General features: G+C 40.9%; 1 protein-coding gene across 1 annotated transcript in view; it reads right to left on the minus strand.

Moving 5' to 3' along the window:
• grin2db (glutamate receptor, ionotropic, N-methyl D-aspartate 2D, b) overlaps window positions 1-19,017 on the minus strand; it is a gene marked incomplete at both ends in the record, with an annotated part of 148,659 nt that overhangs the window by 67,859 nt on the left and 61,783 nt on the right. The window contains 2 exon segments of the mRNA XM_080426671.1: window positions 3,912-4,037; window positions 13,445-13,598. Coding sequence (XP_080282797.1) covers window positions 3,912-4,037; window positions 13,445-13,598 — 280 coding nt within the window.

A 19,017-nucleotide genomic window follows, 5' to 3' on the forward strand; every position in this document is an offset into this window, starting at 1 on the left:
GGGGGAATATTGCCACGACATCTCATTTCTCCTCCAAACGAGCGCGGGTGACGTGTGACTGATGAAGGCAGAGCGGGGTCACATATGGCAGGCTGACAGAGAGGTATGGCGTGTAGACGTTGCAGGATGTATAGCGCAGCGGCGGCCATGCGGTAAAAGCGGCGAGTCAGTCGGTATGAGGCAGAGGAAGAGGTATCAGGCCGCTGTGCAGCGGCAGCAGGCTCACACTGAATATCACAGGAGTGCAAACTGCACTGCTGAATAATAGATGGCAGCTTCAGTACGGAGAACATCAAGCTGCAGTGCAACATGAGGGTGGGTTATCTCACACAACACTGAGGCTACTGATACGCACACTTTGACTTTCAGGAGCAACACACTCACCCACAGCCACAATAATCAGACTAACAACCACCACGAAAACAACTCTCCTAAGGGCCATTCAACCCAATCACGATAACGATAAACATGTCGTTTTAAAAACCTGCTGTGACTCAAACGGATGGCAGCGTCCACGCCACAACAACCATAACGACAACTATAGTCGTGAACGATATTGTTTGGATGGCTTTCAGCGCGATAGAAGCATCGACAGCCATTCCAAATCCATCAAACATCTGGGATGCAATCTGTCACTCGCCCTTGAAAGGCGTGGTTATTAACGGAGATGATCGAGACTATTATGATCAGCTAAACGCTTAATAATCAGTCAGAGTCAGATTATCCATAGGCCTATATTCTATTGCATGCGTCTTTCAGAACCACAGATATCTCTCACTCTCTTTCTCGCTCCCCCTCTGTGTGTGCTTTGACACAGCTGGACTGTACAGTGCGTTTGATGCCACTGTTTACAGAACGTTATCGTTCTTCAGTGTGGATGCTCAAAAATTATGGTTATAGTTTATAGTAATAGTTATCATGCTCAGTGGCGCTTTAAAGGAGAACTTTGTCGTTGTTGTTTTTATTTTCCACCTGGACCCTAATTTGCAATCATTTAGAAAGAAAAAAAAAGGTTTATGAACATATGTTTGAAAATGGGTGAACTGCTGCTTAGATTTTAGGGATCTGATCCATTTCCGAGCTTTTGTATATTTTTCACCCCATTGTGCTCTGTGTGTCAAATACACAGACAATATCCATAACAAGCCATATAGCGAGTTAGACAAATTGTATTGATTATTTAGCACTAAACAATCTTTACTTAAAGGACGACTTTTCAACCTATATTCATATAATTGGTCCTCACTAACGCTGCTCATTATAATATGGCACAATTTTTTGTCTACTCAGTCTGTGTCTCAGAGGAGGGCTGTGGACAGTTCAGAAACCCGCCTACCAGTGTCATCATCGATGGGGAATCCAAGCTAATATAAACTGCAGGCTTTCAATTCCTGGAAAATAATGGAAGACATTGTTCTTGTGTAAAAAAAAGTAAAAATTGCAATTGAATACAAATTTTAAAAAAGCCTAACGTAAGTGTCCACAGCCCTCCTATGAGACACAGAGCAAACAGATATATATATATTTTTGTTTTACCATGTTATCATGAGCATTAGTGAGGACAGGACCAATTATATGAAGATAAGGTTGAAAATGGGTGAAGTCGTCCTTTAAATGTTTGCCCATGATCTGCAGAGCACTGTTGCTGCAAAGCTGGTTTCAATACTAATGTAAATGGCGGTGCCTTGAAATATTTTAATTACACACTCTAATGAATTGCAGTGTTGCAGAACGAGCATGCCATATTTGAAAATACCATGCTTTGGGTGATTTGTTCGGGCCAGCCCTACTTGATTTAATGTTATATGCACAATTGTGTTGCTTGGCAGAAATGAAGTGTTTTTAACTGAAATAAATCAGTTTTTCCAGTTTTGTTTATATGGGTTGAAATCTCTCTCTCTCTCTCTCTCTCTCTCTCTCTCTCTCTCTCTCTCTCTCTCTCTCTCTCTCTCTCTCTCTCTCTCTCTCTCTCTCTCTCTCTCTCTCTCTCTCTCTCTCTCTCTCTCTCTCTCTCTCTCTCTCTCTCTCTCTCTCTCTCTCTCTCTCGTGGAAAAGAGCCTCAATTAAAGAACAATTGGCACTCATCATCTGATACAACAAAATCGAGGCAGTCCACATGTTTCATGAATCCCACGTTGGTTTTTCATATCTTCCTCAAGAACAAAAGTAAGACTTTAATGAGAATTTAATGAGGCCCATTGTCTTTTTCTCGTGATTCCCATGTACTCTTTAATGTTGGTTGGTTCTAAGCATTATCCTCTATAAAACGTCAAGGGTAGCACTTGTTTTAAGTAAGTAAACTACTGTATGGAAAATAATCAGTAGTGGACAAAGTAAGTACTCAACCCCAGTACTTGAATCAAAGTATAGATACTCCTGGTCAAATATTACTCAACTACAAGTGAAAGTTGCTCAGTCAAATATGTTCTTGAAATCAAATACAGGAGCACTTGCTTTAAAAGTACATTTTGTTTTAATATCAATGCATTTATATAGAAATTTTGAAATATTCCAAAAGTGTTCAAACATTTTCTAAAATTGCATTTTGACGAGTTGAGAGCTTGTAGATTGAAATATGGCTTAAAGGAGTAGTTCACCCAAAAAATAACTTATTTTCTATCAATTACGCACCCCATGAAGCCTTGAATTCACAGCGATTTTTTTGTTTTTGATGCATTCCTAAGCCAATAATTTGATGACTGGCGCAGTCTCCGGTAGGAGACTCTGTCGGTCATCAAATTATTACAAAAACAAAGAAATCTCCATGAATTCAAGGCTTCATGGGGTGTGTAATTGATAGAAAATAAGATTTGTTTTTGGGTGAACTACTCCTTTAATTGGTAAATATATAATGTATTTTTCTAAGTTTGCGTCCCAGGGGGCCCGAATTCCTACAAAGGTAATACAATATTTCTTCTTTGAAAGTGGAGTGAAAATGTACTTAAGTACAGCATTCAAGTAAATGTTCTTTGCTGTACTGTCCACCACGGATGGCTAAATCCAAAAGCATTCAATATAAAGTAAAATCCTAGAGAGCCAGAATAATCAAACTACCCTGAAACAACCCCAAAAAGGACAAGTCAGTCCTACATTTGGAATTCGACGAACGCAAACAAACGCTCTGTGAACTTTTGGGGGTATTTGTCCCCTTGAGCGGCTTGTCAGCGGATGTGACTGCTGCGTGGACCTATCCGTCTAGCCAGGGGGGAGAGAGAGAGAGAGAGAGAGAGAGAGAGAGAGAGAGACGAGAGAGAGAGAGAGAGAGAGAGAGAGAGAGAGAGCAGTGGTGTAAAGTAGCTAAGTACATTTACTCAAGTACTGTACTTAAGTACAATTTTGAGGTACTTTTTTCCTTTACTGGAGTATTTGCAATTGTATATACTTTTACTTCTATTCCACTACATCTCAGAGGCAAATATTGTACTTTTACTCCACTACAATTATTTGAAAACTTTAGTTACTAGTTACTTTGCAGATATACATTATTACATTATAAAACATATATTAACCACTTTAGCCCTATTTTATACCTAGGCTATTTGAAAATAGCCGATCTACAAGCGTCGCATCACGTTGTTGTGTGCTTGTAGATCTGCTATTTTCAAACATTTTAGTACTTTTACTTTTGGTACTTTAAGTACATTATTTGACCAATACTTTTGTACTTTTATTCGAGTACATTTAGAATTCCGGACTTTTACCTGTAACGGAGTGCTTCTACATTGCAGTATTGATACTTTTACTTAAGTAAAACATTTGAGTACTTGTCCACCACTGAGAGAGAGAGAGAGAGAGAGAGAGAGAGAGAGAGATAGAGAGAGAGAGAGAGAGAGAGAGAGAGAGAGAGAGAGAGAGAGAGAGAGAGACGGTGGGACGGGGGGGATGGAGACAAGCTTAGAGCCATCACTCACTCTTGCCGCTCCGGAGGCTGCGGTTGTAGCCCACGGGGCTGAAGAACTCGAAGATGAAGACAGTCACTGCCACGACGGTCAGACACATGACAAACATCATCACCCAGACGGCCGGACTGTAAGGCTCTGTGGAGGACAGGAAGGGAACACATGAGGACACACTTCATAAATAAAACACACACGACAAAGACAGCAACAGACCACAATGCTTCAACCACTTAAACCAGAACCATATGTCCAAACTAAGTCCGGCCCGGGGGTGCCAATCATGATTTTTATATTGTCGCTGTCGGTGAGAGACCTCTTCCACATTCTACCTTTTTGTGTTTTTTTTTACGCAATAAACTCATTCACTGCAACAACAAAAAAAAGGCCAAAAAGCAGTCAAGTTTGAAGTAGTCACAGAATATTTATCTCCAGTATGATCGATCCCCTGATGGTTGCTAATCACGGAGGGTTTCACTGTGCTTCCGTGAAAAAAAGAAAAGTGTCATCGCGATTCCCGTTCGCTTGTTATACCCAGTTGAAAATAGCATGTTTCGCTCAAAAAATATATGGTAAAACACAGGAGCAGAGATTCAGAATATTTCCCTAATATTTTAACCAGGAAGTGAATGGAGCAGTAAATCTTTGGATCACGTTATCTCCTGGTTCTGTGTGAAAAACGGGGGGGGGGGGGGGGGTGTATATATATATATATATATATATAATATATATATATATATATATATATATATATATATATCTACAAGCTCGTTAATCGCATCTCGATCTAAACATTTTTTTTGATTTGAAAATTTTATTGGAGGATAAACCCCTTGAGATGGAGCATCTCGTCTTCCAGGGGGTCCTCAGGCACAACACACAAACACTGACACAAAACAATCACATAACATACAACAACAACAAAACATACACATAAGGGCTCTCACACCATCCCAGACCAGTCTACATCTGTTATGCCATAATAAAAATAATAATAAAAATAAAATAATAATAAAACAATCAATTATGAAATCAAATTCAACAAGAATACATGGCAACATATGTCATCTCCAGTCCGAAGTCAAAACCCATAACCCCCCAAGCCGACTCCGCGAACCCCGATTGTCTTTCCGCTAAGCCAACTTTATGAATTTAAAAGCAAGAACAGTTAGATTTTAGGAATCAAGCAGAGATATTTTGAAAACAGAAAATGAAATAATTGATCTAAGTAAAGTGGATAAATTGTTCCAATCAGAAGGTGCTTTAAACTTAAAAGAACGTCTCCAATTTCTTTGTTTATACCGACAGGTACCTCAAAAACAGGTTGTTGTGTATGTCTTAATGGGTATCTTGAACTGAACGGAACTAAAAGCTCTTTCAAATAAGAAGGATAATTAAAGTAAATACATTTAAAAACAAAAAGCAACCAATGAAAATGTCTCCTATCATGAGGAGATAACCAGTTTAACGTATCATACAGAACACAGTGATGTGTACTGTAAGGACACCGGAGTACAAATCTACATATATTATTGTAAACTACATTTAACGAATGAAGATGTGTCTCAGAGGTGTTCTGATAAATGATGTCACAATAGTCAATGATAGGAAGTAGAAGCTGCTGAACAATATGTTTTCTTATTTGAAAAGTAAAACAGTTTATTGATCTATACATTAATCTGAGACCATTATTTACTTTACTCCTAAGAGAATCGATATGGGGCTTAAAAGAAAATTCCGAATCTAACCAAAGGCCTAAGTATTTGAATGTTTCCACTGTTTTAAGGGGAGAGCCATCTGTAAAAAAAATAGATAATTCAGAGGATGTACGATTAAGAAAATACCGAGTACCAAACACCATGCTGCACGACTTCTGCTTGTTTAATATAAGATTATTATTTAAAAGCCATTTTTGAACCAGATTGAATTCCGTTTGCAAGGAGCATTGAATTTTGGATATATCACAATCAGATGTATAAATAGCTGTGTCATCAGCATATAACTGTATGGAGCAATTTGTACATATTTTGGGAAGATCATTAATGAAAATGGAAAAAAGTAAAGGACCTAAGATTGATCCTTGTGGTACACCCTTTTCCATCACCAAGAAATCCGATTTAACATCATTAAAAGAAACACACTGACGACGATTATGAAGGTAGGAACTAAACCAAAGTAATGCCTGTCGAGAAAGGCCAAAATCATAAAGTTTATCCAAAAGAAGATAATGATCAACTAAATCAAAAGCCTTAGATAAATCAATAAAAATAGAACCTAATAATTTACTCTTATCTAAGGCGGAGTATACATCATCCGAAAATTTAACAAGAGCAGTAGTAGTGGAGAAATTGGAACGGAAACCTGACTGAAATGGGGATAAAATATTGAGATCATTAATATATTTAGATAATTGATTATAAATGAGCTTTTCAAATATTTTTGCCATTGAACAGATAATAGAAATGGGTCTATAATTATTAACTTCTAAAGGATCACCACCTTTAAAAAGTGGAGTGACCTTTGCACATTTCCAGATTGATGGAAGTTGACAAGTTGATAGGGACAAATTAAATAAATCTGCAAGAGGGAAGATGAGAACTTGAGAAGCTAATTTAATAAACTTGGCCTCTAATCCGTCTGGACCAGAGGCACATCCAATCTTAAGTTCTGAAATAACTTGTGAAATTTCTGTAGGTAATATTCGTCTAAATGAAAATGAACCATTAATAGGACTACTAACATGATTATTTAAATAAGGAGAATCAAAAGAATAAATCTCGCATCTCGATCTAAACATGTTGATGTTGCACAAAATCATAGATAACTCCCACATCTAACTCACACTCTAATGTTAAATTGATAGCAGATCTACAAGCTAGATGAGCTATTTTAGCTTTTCGTCATACAAATGCAGGGTTTAAGTGGGTAAACTGCCTGAAAAACACAAGTGTCTGAGGTCATGCGTGCAGTGAACACACATGTGGGGGGTTCCAGCTTTAAGATGTAAGAAGGGGGGGGCTCCAATGAAAAGAGGTTGGGAACCACTACAGATGCATGAGGTCTAATTGAATACCAAGATGCCAGGAAATACAGTAACTCAAATGCCCTTGAGCAAGGCACTTAAACCCTACATACTGTACATATTTGGGTCTCCCAGGGGTCTATACTCGGTCCCTTCCTTTTTTCCATCTTCACCAAATGTCTTCGGCGCAAATAGATGAGCTACAAGCTCACAACGCGTCTTGTTTTTGTTGAATGTTCACCGCAGAACAGGGATGCTAGGGTTTAAGGGTTACAGATGCCTGAGGTCATTGGATCAAATCCCATGAATGGCAGGGAATACAGTATACAAGTTTCAAGGTTGGTTTCTTTGTCATTTGAACCTTGAACCTTGTATACTGTATACAGCGTGAGTCTGGAAACTGACTCAAATGGCGTAGAGCGAGACACTTGAAAAAATAGAATCCGGCCACTCGATCATGCTTATAGTGAGTTTATTCGATTACCAGCAAGGTGACGTTCCGAGCATCTTAGCTCTTCCCGACTCTCCAAACGTCACCTTGGTGGTAATCGGATAAACTCACTCTGGGAGCATGACCCAGTGTGCAGATTCTATTTTTCTACTTTAACGTGTCCTTCTGTCCAGCAGCTGAGATGTTATTTCACACAGTGTGTGCTTTTGGACAAAGCACACACTGTGCTTTGTCAACTGTTTGCAAGACAACGTAATGGCTATTATGCCCACACTCCTCTAGTGAAGCTATGCCGTGAAAGAGCAGTCGTTCTCTGTCAACTTTGCTTTCACTGCATGGATAAATGAGATCAAAGGGTCTTTCAAATGACAAGAATGCTGTGTTCAACATCAAGTAAAGATATTGACGATATGAGATAGTTGTTGAAATAGATAGTTGTTGAAATATGACACGAAATGTTGGCACCATGTTGAATCATTAACGTGTTTTTTTTTCTCCTCAATTCTTTTGTTGAATTATGTTGAATCATTAATGTCTTTTTCTCTCAATTATTACTATTTTTTTCCCTTTCTTTTTCATTCTCTCCCAGTTTAGTCGTCGTGCTAATTCCCAATTCCCCCACGTAGTGCCTGCTGACCCCTACTGGTTGCACTCGGGGCGGGCGTAGCATGTGTATTTAATCCTTAGAGCCTCACTAACTATAATGAGGCTTAAAAGGATTAAAATCAGGTTCTATTCCTAACCATTACAAGGCCAGAACAATAAACAAGCTAGCATCGTAGCCCCCCGAGCAGCTTGACTCCAGTTCAACTGGCTCCGTCAGTTTGAATTACCCGAGGGACATCAGTAGGAAATGACCCATAGAAAATAGACATGATACATTATTTATATTTGGGGATGTGGGGGGCGTTGCCAATGAAGAGAAAATTGAAGCCGCCGGAGCAGACCTAATCTGCACTGGTCCATAAGCACACTGTTTGTTTCCTCGTCTGCTCATTGCGGCGTTGAGGACAGTGAGATGATCCCCTGGAGGCCGACGGCTCCACTGACACAGTCAAATTAATAAGCTAGGGAGACGTGATTGGCCCAGAGGGAGCACCCTCGCCTTGCCAAACGGCGGCTGAAATCTGAACAGTTTCATTCCATTACAGCAGCGTTTCCCAACCTGTGGGCAGGGGCCCACTGGCCCCAAATAATTGGCAAAACAGAAAGATTTGTTTCTTTAAAAACTTTGAAATGTTTTGTTGGGTTCAATTGGTCTAAGCTGGAACACAATAAGTGATTCCCACCCAAGTGCCCACCCATCAGACGGGTGGGCTGGGAACACTTCCAAGATTTTCTAGTGGGCCCTGATCCAGAGAAGATAGGAACCACTGCAGTTACAATTACATTCCTTTATTTTCTTTTTTTAACATAATTTCCTCCTCACTTTGTTGTAGCTACTTAAGACAATTACCTCCAATTAGCAATTACACACATTTGGTGCTGTGTGCCCCCTCCCTGTCAACATATCTTAACCCATTCAATACGGGAACACATCTACACATTTCTTCTAAATACTACATGGTTTCTGAAAAACGTATAATTACTACTGTATGCTAAATATCAGTGCTGCTGAAACTTTTTCATGTCAAGGATCTCCAAAATTATATGTATTTAGCGGCCAACCACCATCTCAAAATATTTAGTTCCAGGGACCCCCAGAAGCAAAATAATTGAGTTACAAATGTTCACTTTAAAAAATTATTATATTTAAAGATTTGCTAAAATGTTCATGATTAAAACAAAAATTGCAGAACTACAAGCTCATAGAGTGCCACGCTATGAGCTTGTCAAATTTGCTATTTTTGAATAGCTAAATAAATCTTAAAATGACACAGATGCGTTCCCGGTTTTAATGGGTTAAAGGTGTACTTGCTGGGTCTCAGGGGTGGGCTGTGGACAGTTCAGTAACCTGCCTACCAATGACATCATCAGTGGGGATTCCAAGCTAATGGAAGCTACAGCCTTTCTCTTCCTGGAAAGTTAGCAAGCTGAAAAAGAAACCCTAGCGCCTGCATCAATTTAAAAAAAAATACCACCAATGATGTCATCGGTAGGCACATTTTCGAACCGTCCACAGTCCACCACTGAGACACAGAGCGTGTAGACAGAAATGGCACCATTCCATAGTGAGCATTAGTGAGGACCCATATACTGTATGGAGCTGTAGTTGAAAAAAAAGGCCAAATGTTCCTTTAAGGTTTAATGACATTCACTTTTACACCACATTCAAAGTCTTTGTCCTGGTCCTTCAAAAGTGTACAAAAAGTTTTAAGTGAAAATTCCATTCCAGTGATCAATGGCAGGTGTTTTTCTCTCACATTTCTAAAGCCTTTTCAACTGCAATGAAAAAAGAAATCTTTGCCTGCGGGTGTCGCTGGTGAGGGATTTTGCCTGTCAATCATCGCCTCTGCTCCGCCCCCCCCAAAGGAAAGGATAGGGGAGGGGAGGGGCGAGGAGGAGAGTGGGCGGGATTATTCGACTGTGACCTCACTGTCGAAGGGCCAAGCTCAGATTACTTTTCAGCCTAATTATTCAGAAAACCCCAGACCACAGAAAATCCACTGAATGTTCTAAGTTCAGGTTTTTTGGGTGTAATTGAGGACATAAAACCCCAAATAAAACATTGAAAATAAAAAAAGTGAAAATGAATGTCATGATACCTTTAAGCTTGGTTTACCAGTCTTTAAGTGTTGGCACCTAAGCAGCTGTATAGCTCCGCTTGTCCACCCGCTACAGCCTTACAACATCAAGAACAGCAGTTTGTAAGATATGGACGATTAACATATCTTCATGCTCAGCCACCTTGATGTTCAGACATGAATGTCAGCTCTTTCTAACTATTGTCTTTGGTCGTAATCAGTTACACTAAGCATCTGTACCATGTGCCAGCTATTATTATGAATACATGGGCCATGAAAAATTAAGCGTTAATCTTAATGGCTCATTGTAAGAGACACAGTAGCTGTGTGTGCTATCTGTCTCGTTCACCTACACGCAACGCGTTGATTAACGTCACAAATTAATCCGCGTCCTTCTCGCCTCTGTTTGAGGTGGCAGCTTGGATGCTGCCAGTCTACTCAAGTTAAATCCTTGGTGTTAACCCATTCAGACCGGGAACGCTTCTGTGTCATTTTAGATTTCTTTGGGTATTAAAAAATATCAGATATGCAAGCTCATAGCGCGGCACCGAGTGCCGCGCTATGAGCTTGTAGATCTGCTATTTTTGAAAAATCTTGAAAATTCGTGAAAATCTTTTAATATATATATTTTGTAAAGCGAACATTTGTAACTCAAATCTTATTGCTTCTGGGGATTCTACAAATATCTTCTAACAAATATCCTAACAGTTTTTTGAAAAAAACTTTTTTATTATATCAGTGGTTCTCAAACCTTTTCACGTCAAGGACCACCCAAAATTAAATGTATTTGGCTGCGGACCCCCATCTCAAAATATTCTGTTCCAGGGACTCCCCAGAAGCAAAGATTTTAGTTAAAAATGTTCGCTTTAAAATATACATATATTCAAAGATTTGCACAGATTTTCAAGAATTTTCAAAATAGCAGATCTTCAAGCTCATAGTGCAGCACTCTGTGCCGCGCTACGAGCTTATATATCTGCTATTTTTGAATAGCCAAATCAATCTTAAAATGACACAGATGCGTGCCCGGTCTTAACGGGTTAATTTGACTTAAATGAACACTGAGGATTTCCCTGTGTAGACTGGTAGCATCCAAGCCGGCAAGCGGCATAAGAACATTTGATAGAGTGCCAACCTGTATTACAGAATAAGTCTGTCTTTATGTACCATGCTTTGTGCCACGACTTTGTTCTCACCCTGTGGTCCCATACTATTGTATGTCTTGGCTCAATTTAATCTCACAACAACGGCACCTTCATCTCTCTCTTTAAGTACTCTGCTGCTGTTGAATCAGTTTGCTAGAGGTTTTTAAACTTTTTTTTCCATTTCCCCAGAATTCTAAATAAGAATCTACATGAATGAATGAGTTACGCCCGATCTATACTTGATTGCGAGGCAGAAAATAGCCGACCTACAAGCTTTTAGGTCTTCATCAATCATCAGGGTACAAATGGACCAATCATCGAGCAGACATTTTATATACGTGATTGATGAGTGAATACAGGTGGGTGATAATAATGGATCACAATTATAGCCCAATCCCAATGCTTAAACTTTCCATCCTCTCGTCCTCCACTCGCGGCTTAGCCCCACCTTCGAGCGAGGAGTACAGGCGAGGATCGCGTTCACATTAAGGAATCGGAATGCTCCACGCTCAGTCAGCGTCATTTTGTAGTGACGGCAATTACTGTAATTACAATGTATCACAAATCGAAATAAGACACGTTGTCAAGCATTGGAATAGTGGTTCTCGAATTGGGGTCCAGGGACTGTCAGAGATATTTTTAATAAGGTAAACATTCAAATGAACTTTGCTTCCCAGGGCCTTAATTTGTGCTGTGGGACCCCACCCTGACTGGCACCTTTTGATACATTTGCATCCTTTTGCCATCATGCTGGTTGATAAATAAAGTAAGTAGATTAACATGTCTGAGTGGGGGTCACAGGAAGGGTGATAGGTGTTTCTGCCCCTGGGTGAAACAAAAGGATTTATAATAAAGACAGTCTTTCATGTGTTTATCTATGTTTATCAAACGGTTGGAAGTTGGAGGTGGGATTACAATATATTGCCATTTGGTGGCATGTGTAAATAAGTTCTATATTGCTGAAATTGTAAGTATTGAAACTCCTTTTGATAAAAAAATATATCACTCATTCTTCTCAAACTGTGAACTTGTCTTTGCCTTATTTTGTTTATTCTATTTGACTGAGTCCCCATTCAGATTTCCAGCAGATCCTGATCCTTGAAGGGGTTCCAAATGGACCCTTACAGGTCCTAGAAATGTAAAAGTTTGGGAACCACTGATCTAAACCCTATTTGGGACCAGTATCCTAAAAAAAATGGTCATGGAAAAAACCTAATCACAAGGAAACAACGCCTTTCAATACATCTTTCAGCACCACGGACAGCAGCCCTACCCGTCATGCCTGAGGACTAAAAGTAATTCAGCACCAGCACTGAGCGGACAGCTCTGTGTGGGTCCATTTGGTTCAATGTTGTACACTCTCAAGAGTTAATCTCTTTAACTGCCAGAGAATATACATTAATAAACTCACCCTTGCCAGCGATTTTTGTGTTTTATAACCTTTTTTCAGTAGTAGTCACAGAAGATTTATCTCCAGTATAATCGATCCCCTGATGGTTGCTAATCACTGAGGGTTTCACTGTGTGGTTTCACAAAAGTCAACGAGGTCATCGCGACCTCGTTGACATTTGTTGTCTGCCTTTGAAAATAGCATGTCTGGACCAAAAATACATAGTAAAAAAAAAAGTACGCAGGAGCCGAGATACAGCATTTTTAAGTAATAAGTTAACCAGGAAGTGAATGGAGCAGTAAATCTTTGGATTGCGTTATCTCTGGTTCTGTGTTTCTCTGGTTTTATTGACACGTTAACGCGTCCATGGCCATGTGGACCAAGTACCAATTGACTCAAAAACGCGTCCATGGCAGTAAAGGGTTCTTGAAATAACCTTTTTAGGCCGCGACCCCACCAAAATAATCATATTTGAAATGGGAACCCCCCCCACCCTGACAAGCATTTAAAAATGTAGGAGTTGAGACATAACATTTAGTTTGACTCAGTTCCCAAAGATAAATATTCTATTTTCACAATATTTGCCTCTTTCTTATATTATTTGACAATTTGGCCAACGTTTGACCAGTTGTTATGGTATATTTTGTTTATTACTTTTTTTTTGTTGCAGTAATGGTATTTTTTTTCCCTCTTTTTTCATTCTTTGGTATTAAAAGTCCTTAAATTGTCACTTCAGTGTCATCTGGGGACCCCCCTTCAAATTCTTGTGGGGACCCCCCTGGGGGTCCCCGACCCACAGGTTGAGAGCCACTGCATTAGAACATCTGGGACGACAAGCATGACGACGTCTCCTTACCGAGGAACGCGGACGGCGAGACGGTCCCGTTGCTGCGCGACACCATGACGCTGATGCCCGTCTCCACGAAGGGGACGGAGAAGTCCACCACCTCAGACCTCTCCTCGTTGATGGTCAGAGAGCCGATGGCCATGTCTGCACGCTTGTAGACCACCTGTAGGAGGAGACAGTGGAGTGGTATGAGAAAACCATGAATGATTACCCATGGGGCTCGGAGCAACTGCAAATGTGGGCCCCAAAGTATTAGTATGTCATCATCGTTAATACATGATGTAAGGGGCCTGGTATTGTTTCATGAGACGCACACACGCACCCACGCACGCACACACACGTGCACGCACACACACACATACATGCACGCATGTGGACACACACACCATTTTCACGTTTTGTCTTGCCATTTGTATCCCTAAACCTAAACAGGCCCCTATAGCTAAACCCATAACCCCAACATCTAAGCTTAACATCTAGATGCCTAATCCGAACCCCAACTTTTTGGGGTCATGGTCAATTAATGGTCAATTAACCTTAGCTCTAACACACACACACAAGCCCGCCCGCCCACCCACCCACCCACCCGCACCCGCACACGCACACACACACACACACGCACACGCACACGCACACGCACACGCACACGCACACGCACACACACGCACGCACATGCACACACACACACACACACACACACACACACACACACACACACAGAGAAGCTTTTCTCCTCCAGTGTCATCTTGCTGCCCCAGTGCTGCTATTTTAATTAATTTTCCCCAGGCCTTGTCACTTTAATGCATTACAGTTATCCAGTCGTTGCGATGTTTCCCACCGTAACAAGTTCTGCTATTTGGAAGAGTCTCTAATCCAATCCACTTGGGTCTCTCTGCTTGTCATCTCGCCTTCCCTTACAATGACGTTAGCAAAGATGAAGCCAATATTAATATTTTCTCAAATCCTCAAAGGGGCGTATAGCTGGGTTCCTTCCAAGCCGAGCTACAATGAAGAACAATTCCGACGCATCATCCCAGGAGTGCATTAACCATTGTGCATCTATTTATCCTATCAAATTAACCCATTAAGACCGGTGAACGCATCTGTGTCATTTTCGATTTTTTGACAATTCAAAAATCTGCTATTTTTCGGGGAAAAAACGTGAAAATTTGTGCAAATCTTTGAATATATATATTTTTTTAAAGCGAACATTTTTCACTCAAATCTTTGCTTCTCGGGATCCCTGGAAAAAAATATTTTGAGATGGGGGTCCGCGGCCAAAAACATATATAATTTTGGGGGTCCTTGACATGAAAAGGTTTTGAACACACCACTGTACCAACATACGTTTTTTCCAGAAAACCGTTTATTTTATTTTCATGATTTTTATTTGATCAGCCTCGGGTCTTAATGGGATAAGCTCCCACGTGTCCGTCCGTCCGTCAAACGAAAAAAGAAAAGAAAACAGATACCCAGAAAACCGCTGCGTGAGCTGATCCCAAAGAGTCAAACGTTAATCTACATTAGACATGGCACATCTGTACTTCAGAGCGAAAGAGAAGGGAGGGGGGGGGGGGGGGGGGTCAGAAAACCCGGGGAGAGGAGTGGAGGGACAGAGGGAGATCGAGGATGGAGGCCAAAGCCTTTGGATTACCTGATCAAAGAGCGCCACAGCTCTGCCCACCCCCCCTGATCTAGAGACCACACATTAGCTGCAGAACATAGAGGAGGAAAAAAGAGCTGGCTCGCTCCCCTGTGCATGGTAATGTGGCTCAGTATAGACAATGGGGGGCTGGATGGGGCTCAAGTCTTAACCCAATTAGACCGGGAACGCAGCTGTGTGTCATTTTAAGATTTCTTTGGGCTATTCAAAAATAGCAGATCTAGAAGCTCACAACGCGGCACCGAGTGCTATGAGCTTGTAGATCTGCTATTTTTGAAAAGTCTTGAACATTTTGTGCAAATCTTTGGATATATATTTTTTTAAAGCGAACATTTGTAACTCAAATCTTGCTTCTGGGGATCTCTGGAACAACATATTTTTATATATTTTTTATTTTTATATTTGCATTTTTTATATATCTTTTATATAACTTTTTATATTTTTTATGTAAAACAAAAAAATGATTTTTAGAATCGGCCTCAGGCCTTAATGGGTTAAAATTGCATATAGGCTACATAATGAGAGGGAGAGAGAGAGAGAGAGAGAGAGAGAGAGAGAGAGAGAGAGAGAGAGAGAGAGAGAGAGAGAGGGAATGTTAGTTGATAGTTTTTGGATCCCATAGCAACTGGAGTTGGCCTTTGGCACATAGAGAATGTCCCCTCCTGTGGGACAGACAGAGCCACAGTAGGATGCTTTAGCGGAACAACGTCCCCCTGTACCCATCTGAGAGAGAGAGAGAGAGAGAGTGTGTGTGTGTGTGTGTGTGTGTGTGTGTGTGTGTGTGTGTGTGTGTGTGTGTGTGTGTGTGTGTGTGTGTGTTCACATCAAACCATCTGGGTGTACTTGTGTCTTTCTGTTCGAATGTTTATTTGGTGTGTACTCCATGGTCCATCGATTGGTTCATGAACAGCAGTGTGTGTGTGTGTGTGTGTGTGTGTGTGTGTGTGTGTGTGTGTGTGTGTGTGTGTGTGTGTGAGTGAGTGAGTGAGTGAGTGAGTGTGTGTGTGCGTGCTAGCGTGCCCGCGTGCCTGCGTACATGGCATAATGCCACACACACTGCCAGAAAAAAGTTCACTAAGCGAAACCGTACAGCTTGGCAGGGGGTGTCTGGCACTGTGTGTGCATGTGAGTGTGTGTGTGTGTGCATGTGAGTGTGTGTGTGCATGTGAGTGTGTGCCTGCCTGCCTGTGTGTGTGCGTGCGTGTGTGCCTGCGTTGTGTGCATGAGCATGTCTGTGGCAGAGGAATGGCTGTGTACGTGAATACATTATTTGTGCATTCTACACATTCCACAGCATGCATATCTGAGTGTATGTTTCATGTAGCACAGCAGCATATTTGAACAGTAATGTATCTACATTGCACTTTGAATGCATCAGCACTTTGTCTTTCTTTTTTTTTTACCAATGTTGTCTGCTCTCTCTGTACTTTATAACGTGTTTAATGCCTTTGCCTCTATTTAACACATTGAATGCCAAAAACGGACCGGACCGTTTTTGAGGGTCCAAACGAGAAGTGCCGAAAACGGTCCGGACCGTTTTTGACCCAATTCTATTTTTATACATGTGGGCCACGTGGGGCGCTAAAACGAAACTTTGACATCACCCAAGGAGTTTCTGAGAAGAAGAGGCTGGATCTGGCTCCATGTCAAAAATCCTTCCGGTCGGCGTTTTCAATGTTATCTCCTTGACTAAAAGCTTAATATCTCCATTTCTTTTTAATGTGGTGGAAACGAGCCGTTTTCGATCGGCGATCACGCTGCAATGGAGGGTCGCGTTGGAAATATTATTGTTCCAGGCGTTAGTCGGGACCCTCCGCCGTCTCGCACGCACGCTTTGTTTACATGCACTTCCTCGTCTGGGCTTCTCACAGCACGAAACGTATAACGCAAGTGGATGGAAGAAATGCAGGCACTCAACGTATAATATTTTAATAAACCTCTGGCACCCAATGTGTTAATGAGTCCATTGTTTTTAAATGTGACAAGCACTGTGCATGACAAGCACTATGTGTGACAAACACTGTGTGCGCAGTGGTGGAAAAAGTACTCAAACGTTTTACTTGAGTAAAAATATCAATACTGCAATGTAGAAGTACTCTGTTGCAGTAAAAGTGCAAAAGTATTGGTATCAAAATGTACTTAAAGTACCAAAAGTAAAAGTACTAAAATGTTTGAAAATAGCAGATCTACAAGCTCACAACGCGTCGCGTTGTGAGCTTGTAGATCTGCTATTTTCAAATAGCCCAGGTATAAAATAGGGCTAAAGTGGTTAATGTATGTTTTATAATGTAATTATTTATATCTGCAAAGTAACTAGTAATTCAAAGTTTTCAAATAATTGTAGTGGAGTAAAGGCACACTATTTGCCTCTGAGATGCAGTGGAGTAGAAGTAAAAGTATAGACAATTGGAAATACTCCAGTAAAGTAAAAAGTACCTCAAAATTGTACTTGAGTACAGTACTTGAGTAAATGTACTTACAGTAGTTACTTTACACCACTGACTGTGCGTGACAAGCACTGTGCGTGAGTGCGTGCGTGCGTGCGTGCGTGCGTGCGTGCGTGCGTGCGTGCGTGCGTGCGTGCGTGCGTGCGTGCGTGCGTGTGTGCGTGCACCCTGTTGGCTGTCCGCGATAAAGGACAGCCACCAGAGGGTCCCCCTGTGGTTGAGGGCCTCATAACTCTTGCAGTGATTGACGTGACAAACGTTTTTTTAACCGGTCACCAAGGAGCCAGCAGCACCGCAGCTAAACAGCACGCCGACAGCAGCACAAACACTTCAGAGAACACACTGTACAGTACAGAGAGCCTACACAACCGCACAACTTCCCTCAGAGATGCACACAAACACACACACACACGTTTAACCCTTACCCTAAAGCTGAAAGTAGAGGTTATACAAGCCCGAGTTGTAAGCTTGTACAACTGCAGTAAGTATAAATACAACTGCAGTAAGTATAAATCGGGCACAACTCCAACCCCAACCCCTCAATTTAACCCATTGAGACCTGAAGCCGATTCTACATGTCTCCTAAATCCCAACAGTTTTCTGAAAAACTTATGTTTCTATATCAGTGGTGCTCAATCTTTTTCATGTCAAGGACCCCCAAAATTATATGTATTTGGCCGCAGACCCCAGTCAAAATATCTTGTTCCAGGGACCCCCAGAAGCAAAGATTTGAGTTAAAATGTTCGCTTTAAAAATATATATATTCAAAGATTTGCACACATTTTCACGATTTTTCAAAAATAGCAGATCTACAAGCTCGTAGCGCGGCACTCGGTGCCGCGCTATGAGCTTGTATATCTGCTATTTTTGAATAGCCCAAAGTGTAAAATAATGCTTTTTTAGCTCAAATCAAAAAATGACACAGTTCCAGGTCTTAATGGGTTAACTCGTCCACTGCCAGAGTAAATGAATAAATAAAGCCCAGACAGCCAACGATTTTTTTGATTTTCTCACAGAATATTTATCTCCAGTATGATCGATCCCCTGATGGTTGCTATAATCACGGAGGGTTTCACTGTGCTTCCGCTTGTCATACGCCGTTGAAAATAGCGTGTCTCGCCAAAAATACATAATAAAACAAGGAGCCGAGATACAGAAAATTTCCCAAATACTTTAACCAGGATTTAATGGAGCAGTACATCTTTGAATCTCCTGGTTCTGTGGGATTTTTTTTTTTAATAAAAAATTAAATAAAAAGACGTCATTGGCAGTGAGGGCTTTCGATTTACAACCGTCAAAAGACGTCATTGGCAGTGAATGAGTTAACCTCTAAATGTCTGACCCTAACCCTAACCTTGTCCACATTGTAAGTCTAACAACTTATTTTTTCTTCTTTACGATAAAACAACCATTTCTAATGTGAGGACCAGGATTATGGTCTTCACAATGTCTATTACTCAAATTCTACTATA

This window comes from Gymnoscopelus braueri (genome assembly GCF_963280865.1).
Source record: "Gymnoscopelus braueri genome assembly, chromosome: 4".
Taxonomy (NCBI): Eukaryota; Metazoa; Chordata; class Actinopteri; order Myctophiformes; family Myctophidae; genus Gymnoscopelus; species Gymnoscopelus braueri.